This window comes from Sphaeramia orbicularis, unplaced genomic scaffold, assembly GCF_902148855.1.
Source record: "Sphaeramia orbicularis unplaced genomic scaffold, fSphaOr1.1, whole genome shotgun sequence".
Lineage (NCBI taxonomy): Eukaryota > Metazoa > Chordata > Actinopteri > Kurtiformes > Apogonidae > Sphaeramia > Sphaeramia orbicularis.
The window spans coordinates 391,709-416,267 of record NW_021941438.1 but is presented as its reverse complement, the minus strand read 5'-3'; the positions used below and the strand labels follow the sequence as shown (position 1 = coordinate 416,267).

The following is a 24,559-nucleotide window of genomic DNA, read 5'->3' as shown; positions in this document are numbered from 1 at the left end:
ATGTCAGAGGAGGAGCTACAGGACTGTTAGGAGGAGGTCAGAGGAGGAACTACAGGACTGTTAGGAGGAGGTCAGAGGAGGAACTACAGGACTGTTAGGAGGAGGTCAGAGGAGGTCAGAGGAGGAACTACAGGACTGTTAGGAGGAGGTCAGAGGAGGTCAGAGGAGGAACTACAGGACTGTTAGGAGGAGGTCAGAGGAGGAACTACAGGACTGTTAGGAGGAGGTCAGAGGAGGAACTACAGGACTGTTAGGAGGAGGTCAGAGGAGGAACTACAGGACTGTTAGGAGGAGGTCAGAGGAGGAACTACGGGACTGTTAGGAGGAGGTCAGAGGAGGAACTACGGGACTGTTAGGAGGAGGTCTGAGGAGGAACTACAGGACTGTTAGGAGGAGGTCAGAGGAGGAACTACGGGACTGTTAGGAGGAGGTCAGAGGAGGAACTACGGGACTGTTAGGAGGAGGTCAGAGGAGGAACTACAGGACTGTTAGGAGGAGGTCAGAGGAGGAACTACGGGACTGTTAGGAGGAGGTCAGAGGAGGTCAGAGGAGGAACTACAGGACTGTTAGGAGGAGGTCAGAGGAGGTCAGAGGAGGAACTACGGGACTGTTAGGAGGAGGTCAGAGGAGGAACTACGGGACTGTTAGGAGGAGGTCAGAGGAGGAACTACAGGACTGTTAGGAGGAGGTCAGAGGAGGAACTACAGGACTGTTAGGAGGAGGTCAGAGGAGGAACTACAGGACTGTTAGGAGGAGGTCAGAGGAGGTCAGAGGAGGAACTACAGGACTGTTAGGAGGAGGTCAGAGGAGGAACTACAGGACTGTTAGGAGGAGGTCAGAGGAGGAACTACGGGACTGTTAGGAGGAGGTCAGAGGAGGAACTACAGGACTGTTAGGAGGAGGTCAGAGGAGGAACTACAGGACTGTTAGGAGGAGGTCAGAGGAGGAACTACAGGACTGTTAGGAGGAGGTCAGAGGAGGAACTACGGGACTGTTAGGAGGAGGTCAGAGGAGGAACTACAGGACTGTTAGGAGGAGGTCAGAGGAGGAACTACAGGACTGTTAGGAGGAGGTCAGAGGAGGAACTACAGGACTGTTAGGAGGAGGTCAGAGGAGGTCAGAGGAGGCCTGGGAGGAACCACAGGGCTGTTGAGGTGACAGACTGGCAGGTGCTCCATGAGCCCCACAGTGAGGGTCCTGAAGGGCTCACTGAGTATTCTGGACCTTCTGTACAGGCTCCATAGTTCCAGCTCAGACCGTCTACTATTCTCCAAATAACAAGCCACAGGTGACAGAAGACATCAAAGCTGTCCTCAGTGACAGGAAGTGGACCATCAGGTATCACTGAGAGTGAAGATCAGAGAAGTAAAGGACAGTTACAGGAGAAAGCTGCAGTGGAAACGTCAGCAGAACAGCAGGAGAGAGGACCATGAGAGCAGCATGAGGACCAGCACTGGGTTCAGACCGCTAAAACATCACAGAGTTCAATTTGTACTTCAACAGATTTGTCACCTTCACTGACGACCAGGTTCAGAAACATGTGAAGAAGCTCCACTCAGTGTGTGCAGAACTGAGCAGGGTGAGCCCCCGTGTCCTTAACGCCAGTGCTCCACAGGTTTGTGCAGCATTTCATCATGTTTTCAGGATGAGCCTGAGTCTGCAGAAGGTCCTAATGCTGTGGAGGACACCATGCCTAGTTCCTGTACCTAAGATGCCACGTTCCTGTGGTCCTCAGGATTACAGACCTGTGGCACTGACTTCTCATCCTGGATCTGCTCCGACCCACGGTCAGAAAACATGTGGACCTCCTTCAGCTCTCCTACAGTAGAGGAGCCCATCATCTACCTGCTTAATCATGTCTCGGCTCACTTGGACCAGCCGGCGAGCGCTGTGAGGGTCATGTTTGTGGACTTTTCCAGTGCATCCAGTACCATCAGGCCGACCCTTCTGGGTACGAAGATGACAGTGATCCAGGTGGATGTCCCTCTTGTGTCCTGGATTGTGCATGTGTGTGTGTGTGTGTGTGTGCGTGTGTGTGTGTGTGCAGAAGTGTGTGTCGGACAGGGTGGTCAGCATTAAAACATGAAAGAAAATGTGGGCTGTGAAGGCAGTGTGTGGATGGAACCAGCAGGTACCAGGAACATCTGAGATCTACGGCCAAAAGAGCGCAGTCCCAGAACAGCTCAGATCCTGTAACCATCCAGTTACTTCTGGGGTGAATGAAGGATTCTGAATCTGAATGTGAATTTAAAAAGCACCTGACAGTTGTACTTCAGATCAGTCCTCCAGTAAAACACTTACTTTCCAACACTTGGGTTACAAGAACATACAAAAAAAAGTGTTCTTACTGTAGAGATTTAACGCAACTCTTGGGATCTAGTAGCAGATCTCTCAGGAGGCTGCAGGAGTCCGGATGCAGGCTGTTAAACTGCAGACTGAGGACGACAGGCACACACAACAATCACAAACACACACAGCACACACAAGCATCAAGTCAGGACAAGGCTACGTTTATCACCCACAGGATTTCTGGGAAAATTTGCCAAAGAAATGTTAAATAAAATACTGTCCAAAGGAAGAACCCTCTCTTGGAACTTCTAAATGATTTGGACATTTCCAATAGAACATAGTGTTTACCTGACCCATAAATAGTATTCACAACAATCAGTGTGCATGTAGACACATGACACGGAAAACTAAAGCTGGAAAACTGATCTTCTTCTGAACGATGGGATATTTGAATACATACTCTGTCTGCAGGAGTAAAACCTGATCCTTAACCACTTACTCATAAAAAGCACTTGCTGATGTTTAGGTTCAAAAGTTCATGTAAAAAATAATTGACATTTTTCATACCGCCATGGCTTAGAGGCGTACTTTTACAATCAAAGCATTTTTTCACTGTGAATTTCTCTCACATCCAAGTAAAACTGTTAATGTGACTGAAGTTCCCCCACCCAAATCCATAATGGATCAAATCACTTTACATCAGACTGAATTCATTCATGAAATCAGCAGTGATACCCAGCCCTACGAAACCCTATTAAACAGAATTATTAAGTACATTAATGCTATGCGCATGTTAATTAGTTGTTGTTTAAATGTCCAGTTATGTGTTTATGTCAGATTGGTGCAGTTTTACTCCAGGTGTTATTATACAGTCAGGGAAAAAATTATTAGACCACCAGAAGTCACCAAAAACAATGGTTCTGTAATCCAGTCCTAACTCCTGTGTGTGTCATGTGACTAAAACAGACCGAAAAGAAAACATGGAATGAATAAAAGCACTGTTTTTATCAGTACAATGACACAGATACTGATGGAAGAACTGAAGGGATTTGGGTTTTTTTCAAGAAAACATGTTCAATGGATAAGTATCAGCTGTGAAATTCAACTACTATGAGCTGTTTGTGTTGTTCTCATTCTATTTGTCCAAACAGATGGAGCTTCAGTTGGACCAGGAATTAAAATGAACAAGAAATTAAAGAAAACAAGGGTGGTCTAATAATATTTTAAACGACTGTAAGTGAATGTTGACCTTTGAGCACATAAACATAGCCTTCATCAAGTTTCAGCAACCAGCACTGAGGTCATATCTACAAGCGTTTTAGTGGAAATATTTCAAAAGGATTTAAGAAAAAGGCATTTCAAAAAACTAATAAAGACACATATCACACTTCATGGTAATAGAAGTCCTCTGCATATCTTGTTAGAAGTGAAAACACACACCAGTGACACCGACATTATCCAGTGTTAATAGAAACTGTAGTTCAAGTCCAGACATGAACAGAGCTGCTCAGCGGTTCAGACCAGGATTACAGGATAATTCACAGCCTGGTGCTGTTGGCAGCTTTGTGTCACGTTATGTTTTCTACTTCAGTCCTGATATTTGTATCAAGCATGCTTCAATACAAACAGACGTGTCTGTTTCTGATCTATTCAGCACAAACCAACAAACAGCTGTTTCGTTTGTCTCACTTGAGGTTGTGTGTGTGTCTGAAGGCAGGCATGAGGGTCTTCAGCATTTCACTGGTCAGGAGACAGGAGGACAGGTCCAGGGACTCCAGGTGGTAACTGCACAGGAACAGGATGGCAAAAGACACAGGCTGAACCCAATTCACCCCATGGCCCCTCCCCCTTACCCCTACCCCTCCGTTTTTACGCGTACACGTGAAGGGGTAGTGTTGTCCTGATTCTCAATTAGATGCATTGTGGGAAGTGAAGGTTCACGCAGCTGCCTGGTGGCAGGATGAAAAAACAACAAACACCACGCAGAAACAGCTGAAACATGGAAACGGCTGAAACACGGAAACGGCTGCAATATGCATAGAGGGAGGCGGAGCTCCAGCCGTTTCCGCGTTGCGTTTGTTTCATCCATATAATATCATATGGTTTCACTGCTGCTGCCAGGCGGCAGTGCGAACCTCCGCTTCCCACAATGCACGTCGCCCGAGTTCCCTCCTGGCTCTGAATGTAAACACATGGTTTGTTTATGGTGGATGGAACTAAAAGTGTTCACTGTGAGGGAAGACATTCAGGTGAGTCATCACAGAAAGAATTCCAGGTTTGTGACACTGAGGCTGTGACTGGGGTTCGACAGATCTGATGAAAAACTGGTCATGAAAGTCTCCCGCAGCTTTAAGTCAGTAGTTTGTACTTTGTTCGTTATCATATTGGCCATTTTGGATCCAGAAGTGACCATATTTGGATAAAAGGCAGATGGCTGCAGGAGTGGCTGTTGGCCCTTTCGTATACGGTCGTCATGTTACCAGGTCTCATCTACGCGTGTGCATCTCATATCTGTCAGAATCTGTCAGAATGAAGGTTTGTACGAAGCAGAAGAAACGAACAGGCTGGAAAATATTCACGCAAACAGTAGCAGTAAGTGCACATTCACTGTATTCTTTCACAAACAAGCTAGTCACTTACCCTTTCTGTAGAAAAAATGTCATTTCTGACTTACTCTGAGTACGGTTTAATGAACGTAATGCAATTACTGTTAAGAAACGTTCCTGTAATGCACTAGGCTAAACCAACCTTTAAATGGGTTTAAATAGTTGTCATTATGTTTTCCTGTTCTATGTATGCAAGTAACAGACCAGTGGAAGTTGTCTTCCATGGTGACAGATCTCATATTAACCCTTACACTTCCATGCACAAAAGACTTTTATTTTGTACAGTTCAAATTATTGTTGTTCACTGACACATGAAAACTGACCCAGAACACTGGTGTCAATCAAAGGAGAATTACATGGACAATAAACACATGACCCGATGTTCAAAAATGTTCTGGCATTTTGGTTTTATGTTGTTTTTTCTGAGAGTCTACTTTATTCTGATACACTCTGTGTAATGTTCATGAGCTGAAGAGACAGTAAACCACTGGAGTGGAGCAGACACTCACCTGGGGGGGGTACAGGACAGCACTGAGGCCAGGACGAAGCACTTGAGTGAAGTCATCCGAATGTCGGCGAGGCGGATGGATCTGATGGAGGACAGAACGTCAGCGCTCAGCCTGGGGTTCTGAAACTCATAGAGGAGCACCAGCAGGTCCATCACCTCCTCTGGGGGCTGCGGTTTGTTCAGCTCTGATGTTCCAGAAGAAAACACAGTGTCAATGTCCAAACGGCTTTCTGTGGAAGTATCAGCTGTTCAGGTTTTCACTAAGGTTCTGAGGAGGACACGTTCTGTGGCTGAATTTACGATCACAGGGTTTGTGTGTTCTTTGACTGGGAACTGTGCATTTGGGACATGTCTTATATTATCACTGGAATAGTCACAAAATACACACAAGTAGGCTTTCACAGTGCACTAAGACAGGGATTCTCAGCTGGTGGGTTGTGGCCTAAAAGTGGGTCCCAAACCTGTTTTCAGGAGGTCAGGAGTCTTTGAACGGGCAAAAAATAATGTTAAGAACCACTAGTTGTACTTCATTAATTAAATGAATTTGCATGAAAACACTGAGTGTGTTAAAAATGGCTGTTCCTAGAATGTTGTGATTATTATATCAGCGTTTATGATTAATGCTTCAAAAAGTGACTGAAAGCACTTTTCTTTGACACTTTTGGCTTTGGTTCAAATGGACCTCATCCAGTGTTAAAGGGAATATTCCCTCGTTAGCGTCACCACCTGCTGGTCACTTTAACTTCTGTGTTTTCATACTGTGACATTCTGTGTTATCTCAGGTTCAAAACACACCATCTTCTCATTAAATCAATATGAGAAGTTTAACTTCTGTCATTTAGGGGTGATAGTGGGTCCTGAACCTGACCAGCTGAGAACCACTAAGACATGCGCAAGAAAATGTGAAATAAATACGCTGGTTTCTGATTTGAGTACTTTCAGGTGATTGAGGTACTTCTGGAAAAACTCTCATGTCGTACCTACTGTATGTGTTATAAGAGTAGGGGCACAACTACCCTGCACACATGAGTGCGTTACCTCTGACCAGGTACTTCCTCAGTGCCTTTGTGATTTGGGCCACGGTGGAGCTCTGAATGGTGCAGCCCAGCTGTTCCAGCTGGACCCGGTTCCCATAATTCAGCAGACCTCCCATGAAGATGGGGTAGAGCTCAAAGGGCTGCCCTTCTGTGTGCTGCTGCTGCTGCGGCCCGTGAACTCCCAGCAGGTTCTGCTCCACCTGATCTAGGACATCCTCGTTGTAGCTGTCCTCAGTGCGAAACATCTCGGCCGCCATGGTTCTGGCGATGTTGCCTTTGTTGTGACTGCTGAGTTTCTCAAAGAGCTTCGGGAAAAACTTGAGGAGGTTGAAGAGGGCAAAGATCCGCAGGGGGATGAACTTAGAGAAAATGTTGATGATGGTGCTGACGTCGTCCCCGGCCTGACCGATGGCTGTAGACACCTGCTTGGTCAGCTTTTCCAGAGCGGATTTATTCTCCCCGAGAACGACATAAAGGGCAGCCAGGTACTCCTGCATAGCCGGGACAGCGAACACGTAGCGCTTCTCGTCAGCCTCACTCAGATCTTCCGGGAGATGCTTGGAGCTCTCGACACAAGGAGCCATGAAGAAGTCCAGCACGTCGGTTCTGAACACAGCCAGCTGCCGTAGCTCCTCGTCCGTCTTGGTCTTCCCTCCGATCCACTGCTCCAGCTCTTTTTCTGTGAATGACGTACGTTTGTACGTCACTCCATCTAAGGCTAGTTTACCGACTGTGCGGACTACGTGCAGCATCAGAGAGTTTTGGTGCTCCTGCGTGGACATGGCTCTGCCCGGGCTGAGAACTTCACCCCCGAAGTTGAGTCTGAGGAAGCTGGTGTAGATACCGGTCAGGGTGCGAATGGGCGTGTTGGTATGTGTGAAATGGAGGAAGTGTAAGGTGGCGCATGTGAGCCAGCAGTAGGAGGGGAGGAAGCAGGCGGCCGCCAGCTGGCTCTCCCTCTGGAGGTTCAGGTAAAGAAGCTCCACGAGAGCCTCGTTTTTTTGCGCAGCCTCCCCGCTCTGCTGCAGGAGGCGGCTGGTGAAGTAGGCCCGCTGGCGGTCCGGGTCATTAAAACCACAGATCTGCGCGTAGCGGCTCACATACTTCTGAGGGATCCGGTCCAGGGCAGACAGTCTGGTGGACACCAAGATACTGGCCTGAGAAGACAACAGAGGACAGGTTCAAGCAGTGCAATGGACCCATGTGGAGAGACCAAGTAAGACCGACAACAGACACACAGAACCAGAACCAGAACCAGAACCAGGACCAGGACAGACACAAGACACACAGAACCACAACCAGAACCAGGACAGATATAAGACACACAGAACCAGAACAGACAGAAGACACACAGAACCAGAACCAGAACCAGGACAGATATAAGACACACAGAACCAGAACCAGGACAGATATAAGACACACAGAACCAGAACAGACAGAAGACACACAGAACCAGAACCAGAACCAGGACAGATATAAGACACACAGAACCAGAACCAGGACAGATATAAGACGCACAGAACCAGAACCAGAACCAGGACAGATATAAGACACACAGAACCAGAACCAGGACAGATATAAGACACACAGAACCAGAACAGACAGAAGACACACAGAACCAGAACCAGGACAGATATAAGACACACAGAACCAGAACCAGAACAGACACAAGACACACAGAACCAGAACCAGGACAGATATAAGACACACAGAACCAGAACCAGGACAGATATAAGACACACAGAACCAGAACCAGAACAGACACAAGACACACAGAACCAGAACCAGGACAGACACAAGACACACAGAACCAGAACCAGGACAGATATAAGACACACAGAACCAGAACCAGGACAGACACAAGACACACAGAACCAGAACCAGGACAGATATAAGACACACAGAACCAGAACCAGAACAGACACAAGACACACAGAACCAGAACCAGGACAGATATAAGACACACAGAACCAGAACCAGGACAGATATAAGACACACAGAACCAGAACCAGGATAGATATAAGACACACAGAACCAGAACCAGAACCAGGACAGATATAAGACACACAGAACCAGAACCAGAACAGACACAAGACACACAGAACCAGAACCAGGATAGATATAAGACACACAGAACCAGAACCAGAACCAGGACAGATATAAGACACACAGAACCAGAACCAGAACAGACACAAGACACACAGAACCAGAACCAGGACAGATATAAGACACACAGAACCAGAACCAGGACAGATATAAGACACACAGAACCAGAACCAGAACAGACACAAGACACACAGAACCAGAACCAGGACAGATATAAGACACACAGAACCAGAACCAGAACAGACACAAGACACACAGAACCAGAACCAGGACAGATATAAGACACACAGAACCAGAACCAGGACAGATATAAGACACACAGAACCAGAACCAGGACAGATATAAGACACACAGAACCAGAACCAGGACAGATATAAGACACACAGAACCAGAACCAGGACAGATATAAGACACACAGAACCAGAACCAGGACAGATATAAGACGCACAGAACCAGAACCAGAACCAGGACAGATATAAGAAACACAGAACCAGAACCAGGACAGATATAAGACACACAGAACCAGAACAGACAGAAGACACACAGAACCAGAACCAGAACCAGGACAGATATAAGACGCACAGAACCAGAACCAGGACAGATATAAGACGCACAGAACCAGAACCAGAACCAGGACAGGGACAGGACTGTGAGGACCCAGTGAATGCATTCAGATCAGTTTTCAGCCGTTCTCAGGGTGTTCGTGCTAAAAATGTTCACTTCAACCAACAGGACTGAGTGGAACCTGTTTTTCTGCCACAGTATCACCATGGCGACATACTTCACCCCTAAAGACTAGAGTCCGACCGATTAATCAGCCAGCAGGTTAATCGGCCCAATTATAGTTTATAACCGATTAATCAACATCGGCCAGTATGAAAACGATTTATGAACTTTTTTGCTGCAGAGGTTCTGTCGCTCACTGCTCCTGTGTGTGTGTGTGTGTGTGTGTGTGTGTGTTGCTCAGTGAGTCAGAGGAACAGTGAAGCCTCAGTTTCACTTTCACTTCTGCTCAGACACTCACACTATCACCCCCCCCCACACACACACACACACTCACGTCCGTGCACTTCCTGTCTCCTTCACAGTTTCATTCTGCAGACAGGCCTGGGTGTTGTTAGTGTAGGGGAGACTGGGGACAGTTGTAACCCAGGTCAGTTGTAACTCTTGCAGTTGCTCTAGTCATGTCACACACCAGTCTAACATCAGACTGTTACACAGAGTGTGAACGTTGTGTCAGTTATATCTGTCAGATAAACACAGATTTATAAAACTGTTAATGCAACTGTCCACAGTTATCTAACATCAGATTATTACATCCTGTGGAGATCAGTGTTCTTATTTCAGATATCGGCCAATATGTCGGTATCAGCCAATATTGGATATTGGCTTTTTTTAAGCCCCTAATATCAGTATCGGCATCAGCTCCAAAAATCCCACATCAGTCGGGTTCTAATGAAGACCCAGTGGTACTTTTGTGGTACTTCCCAAATCAGTTTTTCTCTCTATTTAACGTTTAAGTGATTTATCACCATTTATCATTACATCATCCTCTGCATTTTGCATTTTTGGAGGGAAAATCAGATAGTTTCCAATATTTAATTTACTGATGAAGTAGATGTTCCTAAAGGCTCAGATTAAATTTGAGGGTTATTATATCAAAAACAGAGAAAAGTGAAGAATTTCAGCAAAGATATCATTAACTGAACATATAAACCAGTGTGTCCATCCACTGTCACTGATCCAACTGCATGGGTTTGACTGGAGAATCAATGTTGTAGAGGATGACGGTGTTTCCATGGTAACTACAGAGCCTCTGAACGTCCAAATATGGTCATATCTGATGACCATGAAAAGATGAACTGTATTTGACACTAATTGTTGACATGTCTTGATAGGATTAGTGGATCAGCAGGTGTTAAACAGTTTAGGTCAGCAGGTGCTTTAGGTGGGCAGTGACAGTTTGGGTCTGTAAGGGTTCAGAGAAGCTCTGCTCCACAGTCCAGTGGCAGAGGTGTGCAGGTTACCTCAGGTAGCATGTATTTCCTCAGCAGGTTGACCACCACTACGCCTGCAGGCAGCGCCTCGTTGGGGTCACTGCACAGCTCTGTGGATCCGATCCGGAAGTCCAGCTTCATCTTCTCCATCTTATGGAACAGGAAGAGAAGGTCCTTGGCCTGGTTTCCCTCCCCGCTCAGCAGGGGGTGTTTTCTCAGATGGAAATACTTCCTGCTCACCAGGTCCCTTAAAGACACTGTCCTGGGTGGGAGGAGTTCGGCCACATTAGAACTGTGCTGTATCTGAATATGTAGATCTGCATCTGCAGCGGACAGAGAATATTTACAGGTTCTCCCCTTCAAACACACACCTGCTCATATATGCTGTCAAGTGCACCAAAACATTATTGAAGTTTTTTCTTTACCTGTGGCAGAGGTGGCTGAGAGGGCCAAAAATGTTGTGATGATAAAAATGTCACACAGAAAATACTGGTTCCAAGACATATCGCACTATTTCATTTCAGGATACTGTATCGATATTAAAAAGGACTGTATCAAATATTTTTAGGTGTTTCTTCAAATGCAGACATGGCAGAGGTCCAGTTTTGATTTTCTTTTGTGTTCATGTTTTTGGGGAATCCTACAAACTCTTAGTACTAATATTGTGATACTGCAGGTCATGCATGTAGTTTTTTTGTTTTTCCATTTATAACACTGTTTTGTTAATAACGGTTATTTCAAGCATCCTAAAAGCACTTTTTACTGTCTGAAAGAGGCAGCTGTTAGTTCCTTTGGGCAGGATCTCAAACTGTAATGTGTGTAAAACATAATTTTATGTATTTATTTTGTGTGTGTGTGTGTTTTGTACTGGTTAAGCCAGATGTTAAAACTTTATTTTTCCAAATGCTGCACTTTAAGTCTTTACAGAAGAACGTTTTGTGATATACCATTTAATCGTACGACGGCGTATTAGGGCTACATAGGAAAAGGAAAAACATATGCCACTACAAGAATAAAGTCATAATATTTTGAGTAAGAAGCCATAATATTATGAGAATAAAGTCGTAGTTTTTAAAAAAAAAAAAAAACTCATAATTTAACAAAAATAATGTTGTACTTTTATGAGATTATGTCGTAATATTTTGAAAATAAATTTGCAATAGTGCGATAAAAAGTCTGAATTTAGAAATTGTCAGTTCCTCTTCCACAAAAGAGGCAATTTGCTCCAAATCTGTTCTGTAAATGGAAGGTGTCATGACACAACCTTTGTTATGATGTGACACTGTATAAATACAATTGATTGATTGAATAACTCTAAAAAACACTAGTGAAAAATTGCAGCTGCACATTGGAAAGTACTTCTACACTTTATAAGCTGCTAAAGTGAGCCGGCTCTGTCCTAGGCTGCCCGCTGGACTCCATCCATCCATAACCCCACCCACCCTGTGCACCCCCCTGTACAGTAGAGGCCCTGGGCAGCTCCTTCTGCACCAGACGGTTACATCCCCTGAACAAGAAGGAACCATTCCTGCAACAGCCATCAGACTGTAGAACAGTTCAGTGACCCTCCACCCCCCCACGTCACATTATCTGTATGTGCAATCACTATGTAATTCTGTAATACCTTTAAATTTCACACTTAAATATTTATACTGTAAGAGCGTTTATTTCTTCCTCCCTTTCCTCTGCACTGGTGTGTTACATATTAATGCTGTAAACTGTTAAATTTCCCCATGGTGGGATCAATAAAGTCTTATCTTATCTTATCTTATCTTATCTTATCTTACTAGTAGAAACAAGAGGCATAGTAGTAATAATAATGATAAATAAAAGTATAAAGAATAGAAGTACTAGTCGTGTACTCCCATGTTTATATCAAGGTTATTATCAATAACGAAAATTAACGAAATGACGAAAACTAGAATTGTAAAAACATTTTTGTTAACTGAAATAAATAAAAACTATAATTAAAAGAAAAAAACATAACTAACTGAAACTGTACTGTGTGTTTACAAAACTAACTAAAACGGATAAAAATTATGGATAAAATTCCCTTCGTTTTCGTCTTTGTCGACATCAGATTGATACGAAAGCGATTTATTTCCCTCAAGCAATTTTAGCTGCTGGCACCAAATGATATTTAACGGTCACTTCTCGTCACCTGTCGTTTAGAGTCAGCTTTTCATCCCCACTCTACCTGGAAACATGGAGACTAAAGTTGGGAGAAAACAGCAGAATTCAACGGTGAAGAAGATAAAAGATATAAAAAAACTAAAACTAAACTACAACTAAGCATTTAGAAAATAACAAAAACTAATAAAAACTATCAAACCTGCTCTAAAAACTAATTAAAACGAACTGAATTAGAGAAAAAAAATTCAAAGCTCACTAAAACTAAACTAGAATGAAAAATCCAGAACTATTGGAACCTTGGTTTATTTGTCTGTTTGTGACGGCTCATCCTCTGGTGACTTCTGCCTTTAACAGCAGATGAAATGAGCTGCTACGTTCATCTGATGTGACACGCTTCCTGACCAAAACGAAGCATGTCTTACTTTGTCATATGGCTGAGATCCTCACAGGAGAAGGGCAGCAGCAGCTTGAACTGGGTCAGCGCGGCCCCCCCTGCACCAGTCCAGGACCAGCTTTCGGAGCACCGTGTTCTTTCCGGTTCCCACCGCTCCGTACATCAGCACGGTGACCCCCGTCTCCTGGTCCCGCACGTCCGTGGCCTCGAACAGCTGCTCCACGGTCACAGAGGAGCTGCCGGTCTGGGGCAGAACGGGGGAGCTCACCAGACCGGCTCTCTCCTCAGGCCGCCTCTCCAGGATCAGCGGGTCCACGTGCATGGTGTCGGGGCTGAAGTACCCGCCGAACTGCTTCTCCTCGTTGGGAAGGTGGCTGAACCACTGGATGAGCCTCCTCTTGTGAGTCTCTACTGGATCTGCAGGAGGAGAGGGAACAGGTCAGTGTGGGATTCACAGGACAGTCACAGGGGTTCAGGTCAGGGGCCACACAAAACCCAAAAGGATCGGATATGGACCGGACCGGTCAAAGACTGCAAAACTGGGAAAAAAGTTACATTTACACACAATTAAGGATTTATTTATCAACTGGATCTTTCCCAGGTTTCAGCAACTTGAAGACCCATTTAACGTACACGACCAGTCCACAGTGTGGACTCCCCTTCTCATATACAGGGTGGGGAAGCCAAATGTACACTGAACATGTAGTTGTTTTTTCTCAGCAGACACTACGTCAGTTGTTTTGAACCCAAACATATACTGATGTCATAATCATACCTAACACTATTATCCATACCTTTTCACAAACTTTTGCCCATATGAGTAATCAGGAAAGCAAACGTCAAAGAGTGTGTGATTTGCTGAATGCACTCGTCACACCAAAGGAGATTTCAGAAATAGTTGGAGTGTCCATAAAGACTGTTTATAATGGAAAGAAGAGAATGACTATGAGCAAAACTATTACCAGAAAGTCTGGAAGATACTATTAAAGAAGAATGGGAGAAGTTGTCACCCCAATATTTGAGGAACACTTGCACAAGTTTCAGGAAGCGTGTGAAGGCAGTTATTGAGAAAGAAGGAGGACACATAGAATAAAAACATTTTCTATTATGGACATTTTCTTGTGGCAAATAAATTCTCATGACTTTCAATAAACTAATTGGTCATACACTGTCTTTCAATCCCTGCCTCAAAATAGTGTACATTTTGCTTCCCCACCCTGTAAATGTCATCAGATGGACCGCAGATGGCCTACAAGTGCTCAGCACCACTGGGAACTGCTTCAGGACTTTTGGAAAACATTTCAGGTGACGACCTCATGAAGCTCATCCAGAGAACGCCAAGAATGTGCAAAGCACTAAAAAAAGCAAAATGTGGCTATTTGGAAGAATCTAAAATAAAACCGTGCTTTGAGTTAGCTCACCCTTTTTTTAAACTCCATAATTCCATATGTGTTCGTTCATAGTGTTGATGCTTTCAGTGAGAATCTACAATGGAAATAGTCATGAAAATAAAGAAAAACCAGGTGAGTCCAAACTTTGGACTGGTAGTGTAGATCACAAAGATTTTTTCAGAACTTGCAAATTCATACTTTTACTAAGGAGACCTTTCCACCCTTCCCCAGTCAACCACCAGAATATGCTTTGGATAACATGCTTCTAGAAAAACCACAAAAGAAAGGAGCGGTTTCTAGTATTTAATAATAATAATAATGGATTGGATTTATATAGTGCTTTTCTAGACACCTTAAAGCACTTTACATTTTTGACCCATTATTCATTCGCTCTCACACTGTCCCTCTGGTGGGGGTAAACTACATCTGTATCCACAGCTGTCCTGGGGGGGGGGGGGGGGGGGGCAGACTGACAGAAGCGTGGCTGACAATTTGCGCCTACGGCCCCTCCCACCACCACCAGTGTGAGTGGCACTGGAGGCAGGGAGGGTGAAGTGTCCTGCCCAAGGACACAACGGACAGACTAGGACAGAGCGGGATTCGAACCGCCAACCCTTCAGTTATTGGATGACCCGCTCTACCACCTGAGCCACAGCCTAACGACCTTTCCCAGTTGGACTGTAGAGCTGCTTTGGACCGCCTGAAAGAAGCTTGGTCTAATGACCCAGGTGTAACCATGACTGACAGGCAGTGGACTAAAGCACAGGAACCATCTGCTGTACACGTGGACCGCTGCAGTTTCAAGTCTTCCACAGGTTGCATCTGTCTACACTGCAGATGTCCAGGATGTCCTCTGGAGTGAATCCCCTTTGTGACCGTTGTGGCCGGAGCTCTGCTTCAGTGGCACACACATTTTAGACATGCCCCAACTTCACTATTAGACTGAAACGTTACAGACCTGGTCTTAGATTTTGAACAGACAGATCCCTCCAGACCCAAAAACAATAACGCTGGGTGTGGAACCCACAGGAGTGGACCTGAGCACTGAACAGAATGTTGTTGTGACGTTTGTGACACTACTGGGCGGAGGCCTTATTCTGTTCCACTGGAAGAACAAAAATCCTCCAACTCACCAGGCTCCGATGAAAGACATTCTGCAACACTGACATTTGGAGAAAATCTAATTCTCACTAAAAGATCATCTAAAATTATTTTATTCAGTTTGGCAGCCTTTTATAGATTATGTTAATGTTAAGTGAGTGCAGGTGTAAAGATCTTGTTTTTGCAGTGTTCTAATTTCAATAAAAAGAGTTTAAAAAAAAAAAAAAAAAGCAAAATTTAACTGAAAATTACATAATGAGGTTGTTTACATCTACAAAGTTTCCCTAAAAATGTGAATAACATGAACAATCTGAAATTTCTCAAGGAAAATAAGTGCAATTTTAACAATATTCTGCTTCAGTTTATCATTTATACATTAGAACGTACAGATCCCAGTGGATCTACAAACACACAAAACATTTAATAACAGGGAGAATATTGATACAATTGTACAGTTTGTATTAAGAAATTTGAGATTGTTCATATTTGTTCAGGTTATTGTATTTTTCATTTCAATCATGTGGGCCAGTAAAATAACAACATAATAACCTTTAATTTAAAAAAAAAAATGGACAAAAATGTGATAAACATGAACAGAAAGAACAGAAATAAGCAAAACAATTATTAAAAAAAACAACAAATATGAACAAAATAAATAATAATAAAAACAAAACATGCTCCAAAATTTACAAAAATGTGAGAAACAACAAAATAATGTTTAAATTGCACTTAGTTCTCATAAGACATTTCAAGTTGTTCATATTTGTTCAGGTTATACATATTTATTGTTAAGGAGTTTGTAAATGTACACTTTTTCCATGTAATTTTACTTTTTTACACTGAAACAAAGACTAACATTTGGAGCTGTCATTATTTATAGATTATTCTAATAGTATTTTACTGGTCTGACCCACCTTAGATCATATTGGTCTGAATGTGGAACCTGAACTCACATTATTTCAACATCCTTGACTGTTCAAATGTTCAGTATACTTTCTGTACTTCACTACTTCGTCCCACGGGCCGGACTGGACCCTTTTGGCCCATGAGCCCTATGTTTGACACCTGTGCTTTAGCTCGTCCAAAGGCTCCTACAGACTGGCATTTCATCACAGTTGTGCATTTATTGCCAGCCTTTCTGTTCAACGTGGATGTAATACAGTTGGATACAACCTAAACACAGCCTGCAAGAACAACACGCTCACAAATTCAGGCTACAACACAAGCCAAAGTACAAAAATGTAACAGAATTTTACAAAGAAAGTCTGAGGTTAGCAGTTTCATCTCCATAATCACACCTGTTGCACTGATCAGTGTGTCATTAAAGGCTGACTTCCTGTTAGGTGTTGAGTAAATGTAGGTCACAGCAGCTTCAAACTGCACATGAAACCATATTTCAGACATTCTGACAATTTTGTCCATGTTTGGTCACAGTCATACGTCGACCTCCCTAAATGTGTGACATAGAACCACTGATTTTCAGCCACGACCTCATATCTGTTATGTCCAACAGAGTATTTTATTTTGAATACAGGTCAGAGGTCACAGGGGAAAAAGCCATGTAGGGAAATACCCATACACATATTATGTTTCATGTTGTGTATCAATCCTCTGAGTTATTAAAAAAAACAACAAACCAAACAGTTGACCCCAAAGGCTTCATTTCTGTGCTGTATTTAAACACTGGTTGTGAACTATTATAAATGAGGAGGGAAGGATGAGTTCATGGTGAGTTCTGCGACTCCTTCTACTGATGCTTTACTTCTCATTTGGCATAAAAGTGGATTCAGTTTTTTCTATTTCTATTTTATTTATTTGCACATCATAAACAGCAAGAGAAAATTTTAAAAGACTATTTTCATGCAAGTAACACCATTGTGCAGGAGGATAGAAGCCAAAAACAGGTTATGTAAATACCTCCTCCAGGAAAAAAAAAAAAGAATTAAATATACGATATAACTGAAATAATACTCTAAAGTAAAAACAATAGAAATACAAAGCAAATAGTATACAGCCTTACATTGTTTTCATAAATTAGAGTCCTTTTCAGATGCTTTTTAAATAATGATAAAGAAGTTGTTGATTGGAGTTCAGGTCGTAGATGATTCCAAACATGTGGTCCATGATATTTGAGAGAATACTGACTGCTCAGCAGTACGGAAGATTACATTTACTTGAGTATCATGTAGGATAATTGTGAAAAACAGAAGACAACATAAAAAAAATTCAAGGGTGAACAGATTAGATGTTGGAGACCAAAGGTGGAGGTCGTTGTGATTCCCAGAGCTCACTGTTGTTCTGAAAGAAGTGGATGAAACCTGTTTATTCTCTCAGATCTGCATTTGGAGTGGGTGGGTTGTCTTTTTTCTGTGGTACACAGACCAATGATGGAACTATTCAAAAGGACAAGAAACACTTCCAAACTGTCAATGATTTCCTTTGCATTTATGAGTAAATATGCACATACGGCATTGTTCTAATTAGTTCTGGATCCACTAGTTCACACACATACTGTGCAGTGTTCTGTTTACCAGGTAACTGTGGCATGGTCTAGAGGTTTGAGCAAAGCTGCTGTAGTTGAAGGTATGCACACAGATACCACTGTGTTTTCTGCAGAGTGAACATGAAGAAGTAAGGGAAAATTATCAAACAGAACACTGGCAGCCTGTTTAAATGCAGCTGAATCCAAGTACAGATCACTTTTTCAGGTTCACTTTTACTCTAACCTACACTAAAGCAGATGTGTGAACATTTGAGGCTGTGGTTTTGGGGGTTTCAGTAACTTCCTGAAGTTAGTAAGTGCACTGCAGTAGCGCTTCCACCTCCACATCTGTGTCTGTATAGAGTTTATCACTGGTACTGAGCCAAACATGTCTGCTCATCCAAAAGAGTCCTTCACAGAAAACACTGTGGACTGTGTGTAAAATAACCAGAGGTGCAAAGTTACTCCTTTTTTTTTTAAACCTCAATTTAACCTAATGTTTCTGATATATTTCTTTTCATTTCCTACATTTTCACACAAATATTTGGACTGTCTAATTCTCATATTTTCAAAACAGGAATTAATTTGAATGTATTTTAGGGGAATTACTGATCATTTTTATTTTGCATCACTGTGCACCATCCCAACATCTGGACTTCATTTAAATGAAAGGACACAGTAGCACATAGAAAACACCATCCTTTGGTGAATCCACTGGTGAACGTCACACAAAGCCAATATAACAAAACCAAACTGTTACAGGACCAAAGTGGCATATGAGACAGAGCAGATAAGAGAGAGAGCCTGGACCACAGAGAAAAGGCTTCGTTTTCACATTAGTACGACATAAGGTTCAGGTCACTTTGGACACAAACAGCCACTGGAAATGTGCATGTGCAACCACAATGTCAGTATGGAAATAATATTTAATCTCAAGTCTAAGTCTGTATTTATATAAACACCAAAATTGTTATTTTTCTCTTTATATTTCATTTTTCACTCTTTGTGGTTTTCTTCCTGTCTTTTTCTTTGCACTTACTTGTTGTATTTTGTTGCTGTAAACTGTGAAATTTCCCCACAGTGGGATAAATAAAGTTTCATATCATGTCATAAAGGCCAACTTTTGGCATTTCAGAAGTTGGTCCTTTTCACTTTTACTGCAGTGCACCAGCTGAATCCGTACTATCACAGATCTTTTTTTTTTTATTTAACACATATCTGGGTGTTTCTCTGAAACTGGGTTTATTTTAGTATCTGTCACTTTTCCAGCTTTTTGACCCAATAATAAAAGGTAAATGTAGACATATTTCCCCCCAGGATGGACCTGATGATGACCTCAGATAAATGCACAAAAATTATACTCTTGCTCTGATCCATCCCATAATTAATGACATTTATAATCAAATACTGGGTCCAAAAACAGGACCCAAATATGGACATTAAATCTGCCTAGGTGTCAGTGCATCAGATGTGTAAACATGTGTAAATGCTCTTCTACAGACTCTAAATACAGACCCTGTGTTCACTGTGTGGATCCTAGTGGTTTTTCTAATCCACACATGTGGGTTCTTCATCAGTCTCAGTCTCATTCCAGGTTTGGTGTGGAACCCATTGTGTCCACTGGTGTTACATGCAGAACCTGCCCAGTTAAACACTAATAAATCGTGAGTGATTTTCAAACAGTGGTTATTTTTGCCAAACACTCTGCCTTGTGTAATTAGTCTGATTCCCAAAATGTACCTGTGAGAGAATAAAAAGATATTCAAAAATAGTAGTTTTCCAGTCCTTCTTACTGTGTTACATGCACAATTTTGTATAAAAAATATTTTTAAAAAACCCAGAAAAATGTGTTTTATCTGAAAATAGTTTTATCTCAGTAAGTATTTATTTTTCAAATGGACCCAAAGTGCTTCCAAACCTGCTTCATAACATTAGTCTACGTCTGGGTTGAATTTTTAGCCCCCTGTTCTGTTTTTAGGACCAGTTTCACCTGCGTTTGTGCATGAACACATACATGTGTGGCCTTGTGCTGGCTCTGAATGTGGCTTTGGAGTGAACAGTTCACCTGGGTCTGGAGCGGTGGTGGAGCAGAAGGTCCTCCAGTGAAGGCCAGCGGCGGTGCACAGGGGCGGCCCGGCCCTCCTCTTCCACCTCCATACTCCAACCAGCTGAGTCAGCCTTCACAACACACACAACATACAGGTCTGTTCAGTCCCACGGCAGCGTTCGCACGCTTAGAGCAGGTTCACTCACACACAGACCAGCCAGAAAGGTGACGTTAGTCCTGAAGCTGACATAGAACTTATTGAAATCTGATCCTAGATCTGCTGCACGCTGTCTGAAGGGCAGATGCAACCTGTTTACAGGTCCCAGCAAGTAACCTGACACACCTCCAAGGCACTGGCATTCAAGGAAGTACAAGGAATTACAGGCTTTAACTCTGTCCTAAAGCTGCTCCACACTGTGGCACCTGAAAAGTCATGTGGAAGAAGGTCGACTTATTTATCGATGTATTTCTTTAATACAGGTCTATAATCCACATAACACACATAATATGATGAGAAGGCAGGACATTATCAGTAAAGTTATCAACATATGATCTTATAAAGTTAAGATTAAAACACTGTCAGCTGTTTGCATGCACCACTGCTGCCATTTGGATTTGTTTTGGATTTTTTGTGCATTAGACATTTTCTGAAAACCTGGATTACAGCTCAGTATTTTCAGATCATTTCTTCTCAGCCTCAGATAAACACCATTATCAAACAAACATGGATGTGTCAGCTTTCAAGAATCACATGTGGTCTCACTGTATGTGGGTTTGGTCATGACAGTTTCATATTTGTAACACATAGTGTATAATATTAAACTGATACCCAACGTTTAATGTGGTACAACTGATGGAAAATGTAAAACAAATGAATCAACTACAAACAAGAATGGGTCTAAGTGAAACAGACTGACATTTAAAACATGAAAAAGAAAATAAATGAATGAATGAAAAAGAAAGATCCAATGTGACAGAAACAATGGAAAAGAGGCAACAAAACAAATATAACATAAGAACTGATGGACGACATGGCTATGTGCTTTCAAAACAGAACAATAAAATTATACCACAATAATCTCAGTGGCTCTAATAATTTTAATTGGGATATTTAGTTGTTCTTTTGCCCTGCCCTACTTTCAAAGCTCATTCAAATGAGCCAAAACCAAACTAATGTTTTACACATGAGCATCAGTGTGTCACTAACCTGTGCACCAAACTCATCCTGTTCTTCAGCTGTCACTTGATGTCGAGGAGCATTCTGGGAAAAAGAAAAATGTGTTTTTTGTTAGTAACAGACATCAGAAATGTGAGCAAAACTACAGACCGCACTAAAGAAGATGTCAGACAGCTCTGGGGTCAAAGGTCGCATTTTGACCCCATGATCCACGCAATCTCTGTAGAACTTTGAGATTCTGTTGAATGAAAAGTGGTTCAGAAATGAAATTTAGAGAGTTTCTAAATTTGTTCTAAAAACTAGTTGATGACTAACTTAGTAGTCAACAGGCTGTTAGTGAAGTCAGGCACTTTTGTTTAAAGGAGTGATATTTTACTTTTTTTTTTTTTTTTTAAATGTTCTTCTTCTTTTTCCCTCATTTCCCTGTGATCTCCATAAACTGTAAATGCTAATTCACTCATTCAACTCCACAGGTCCATCTACAACACTATTCTGACTAATGACACCACAAAGGGGGTTTGGAGCGCTGGCCCTTTAAATGCACAGGAGACACTGCAGGCCCCGCCCCCTCCAGGTGATTGGCTGTGCTGCTCTGTCCTGTTCAACCAATAACTGAACATTTTCAGTAATGGGCTCCAAGTTTGGACAGATTTTCAGTCTGGACTCCAACCACTGATGACGCCAAACAGTTCTGGAGAAGAACTGGAGAAGTGTTGGACTGAAGTCTGGAGCTGAAATGAACAAAGGAGGAGACAGAAGCAGGTCTGAAACAGAGTTCAAACAGTTATGGAGAAGAACTGGAGAAGTGTTGGACTGAAGTCTGGAGCTGAAATGAACAAAGGAGGAGACAGAAGCAGGTCTGAAACAGAGTTCAAACAGGCTGGAGAAGAACTGGAGAAGTGTTGGACTGAAGTCTGGAGCTGAAATGAACAAAGGAGGAGATGGAAGCAGGTCTGAAACAGAGTTCAAACAGTTCTGGAGAAGAACTGGAGAAGTGTTGGACTGAAGTCTGGAGCTGAAATGAACAAAGGAGGAGACAGAAGCAGGTCTGAAACAGAGTTCAAACAGTTATGGAGAAGAACTGGAGAAGTGTTGGACTGAAGTCTGGAGCTGAAATGAACAAAGGAGGAGACAGAAGCAGGTCTGAAACAGAGTTCAAACAGGCTGGAGAAGAACTGGAGAAGTGTTGGACTGAAGTCTGGAGCTGAAATGAACAAAGGAGGAGATGGAAGCAGGTCTGAAACAGAGTTCAAACAGTTATGGAGAAGAACTGGAGAAGTGTTGGACTGAAGTCTGGAGCTGAAATGAACAAAGGAGGAGATGGAAGCAAGTCTGAAACAGAGTTCAAACAGGCTGGAGAAGAACTGGAGAAGTGTTGGACTGAAGTCTGGAGCTGAAATGAACAAAGGAGGAGACGGAAGCAGGTCTGAAACAGAGTTCAAACAGTTATGGAGAAGAACTGGAGAAGTGTTGGACTGAAGTCTGGAGCTGAAATGAACAAAGGAGGAGATGGAAGCAGGTCTGAAACAGAGTTCAAACAGGCTGGAGAAGAACTGGAGAAGTGTTGGACTGAAGTCTGGAGCTGAAATGAACAAAGGAGGAGACAGAAGCAGGTCTGAAACAGAGTTCAAACAGTTATGGAGAAGAACTGGAGAAGTGTTGGACTGAAGTCTGGAGCTGAAATGAACAAAGGAGGAGATGGAAGCAGGTCTGAAACAGAGTTCAAACAGTTATGGAGAAGAACTGGAGAAGTGTTGGACTGAAGTCTGGAGCTAAAATGAACAAAGGAGGAGACGGAAGCAGGTCTGAAACAGAGTTCAAACAGTTATGGAGAAGAACTGGAGAAGTGTTGGACTGAAGTCTGGAGCTGAAATGAACAAAGGAGGAGATGGAAGCAGGTCTGAAACAGAGTTCAAACAGGCTGGAGAAGAACTGGAGAAGTGTTGGACTGAAGTCTGGAGCTGAAATGAACAAAGGAGGAGACGGAAGCAGGTCTGAAACAGAGTTCAAACAGTTATGGAGAAGAACTGGAGAAGTGTTGGACTGAAGTCTGGAGCTGAAATGAACAAAGGAGGAGATGGAAGCAGGTCTGAAACAGAGTTCAAACAGGCTGGAGAAGAACTGGAGAAGTGTTGGACTGAAGTCTGGAGCTGAAATGAACAAAGGAGGAGACGGAAGCAGGTCTGAAACAGAGTTCAAACAGGCTGGAGAAGAACTGGAGAAGTGTTGGACTGAAGTCTGGAGCTGAAATGAACAAAGGAGGAGATGGAAGCAGGTCTGAAACAGAGTTCAAACAGTTATGGAGAAGAACTGGAGAAGTGTTGGACTGAAGTCTGGAGCTGAAATGAACAAAGGAGGAGATGGAAGCAGGTCTGAAACAGAGTTCAAACAGTTCTGGAGAAGAACTGGAGAAGTGTTGGACTGAAGTCTGGAGCTGAAATGAACAAAGGAGGAGACGGAAGCAGGTCTGAAACAGAGTTCAAACAGTTATGGAGAAGAACTGGAGAAGTGTTGGACTGAAGTCTGGAGCTGAAATGAACAAAGGAGGAGACGGAAGCAGGTCTGAAACAGAGTTCAAACAGTTATGGAGAAGAACTGGAGAAGTGTTGGACTGAAGTCTGGAGCTGAAATGAACAAAGGAGGAGACGGAAGCAGGTCTGAAACAGAGTTCAAACAGTTATGGAGAAGAACTGGAGAAGTGTTGGACTGAAGTCTGGAGCTGAAATGAACAAAGGAGGAGATGGAAGCAGGTCTGAAACAGAGTTCAAACAGTTATGGAGAAGAACTGGAGAAGTGTTGGACTGAAGTCTGGAGCTGAAATGAACAAAGGAGGAGACGGAAGCAGGTCTGAAACAGAGTTCAAACAGTTATGGAGAAGAACTGGAGAAGTGTTGGACTGAAGTCTGGAGCTGAAATGAACAAAGGAGGAGATGGAAGCAGGTCTGAAACAGAGTTCAAACAGTTATGGAGAAGAACTGGAGAAGTGTTGGACTGAAGTCTGGAGCTGAAATGAACAAAGGAGGAGATGGAAGCAGGTCTGAAACAGAGTTCAAACAGTTATGGAGAAGAACTGGAGAAGTGTTGGACTGAAGTCTGGAGCTGAAATGAACAAAGGAGGAGACGGAAGCAGGTCTGAAACAGAGTTCAAACAGTTATGGAGAAGAACTGGAGAAGTGTTGGACTGAAGTCTGGAGCTGAAATGAACAAAGGAGGAGATGGAAGCAGGTCTGAAACAGAGTTCAAACAGTTATGGAGAAGAACTGGAGAAGTGTTGGACTGAAGTCTGGAGCT

At 42.9% G+C, this 24,559-nt stretch overlaps 1 protein-coding gene across 1 annotated transcript in view; it reads right to left on the bottom strand.

The window, feature by feature from the left end:
• LOC115415730 (NLR family member X1-like) overlaps positions 1-24,559 on the bottom strand; it is a 47,039-nt gene that overhangs the window by 8,465 nt on the left and 14,015 nt on the right. Inside the window, 9 exon segments of the mRNA XM_030129370.1 lie at positions 2,349-2,435; positions 3,979-4,074; positions 5,405-5,588; positions 6,442-7,597; positions 10,574-10,805; positions 13,099-13,166; positions 13,168-13,487; positions 20,110-20,222; positions 21,299-21,352. Of these exon segments, the coding sequence (XP_029985230.1) occupies positions 2,349-2,435; positions 3,979-4,074; positions 5,405-5,588; positions 6,442-7,597; positions 10,574-10,805; positions 13,099-13,166; positions 13,168-13,487; positions 20,110-20,222; positions 21,299-21,315 (2,273 nt within the window). The 5' untranslated portion in view covers positions 21,316-21,352.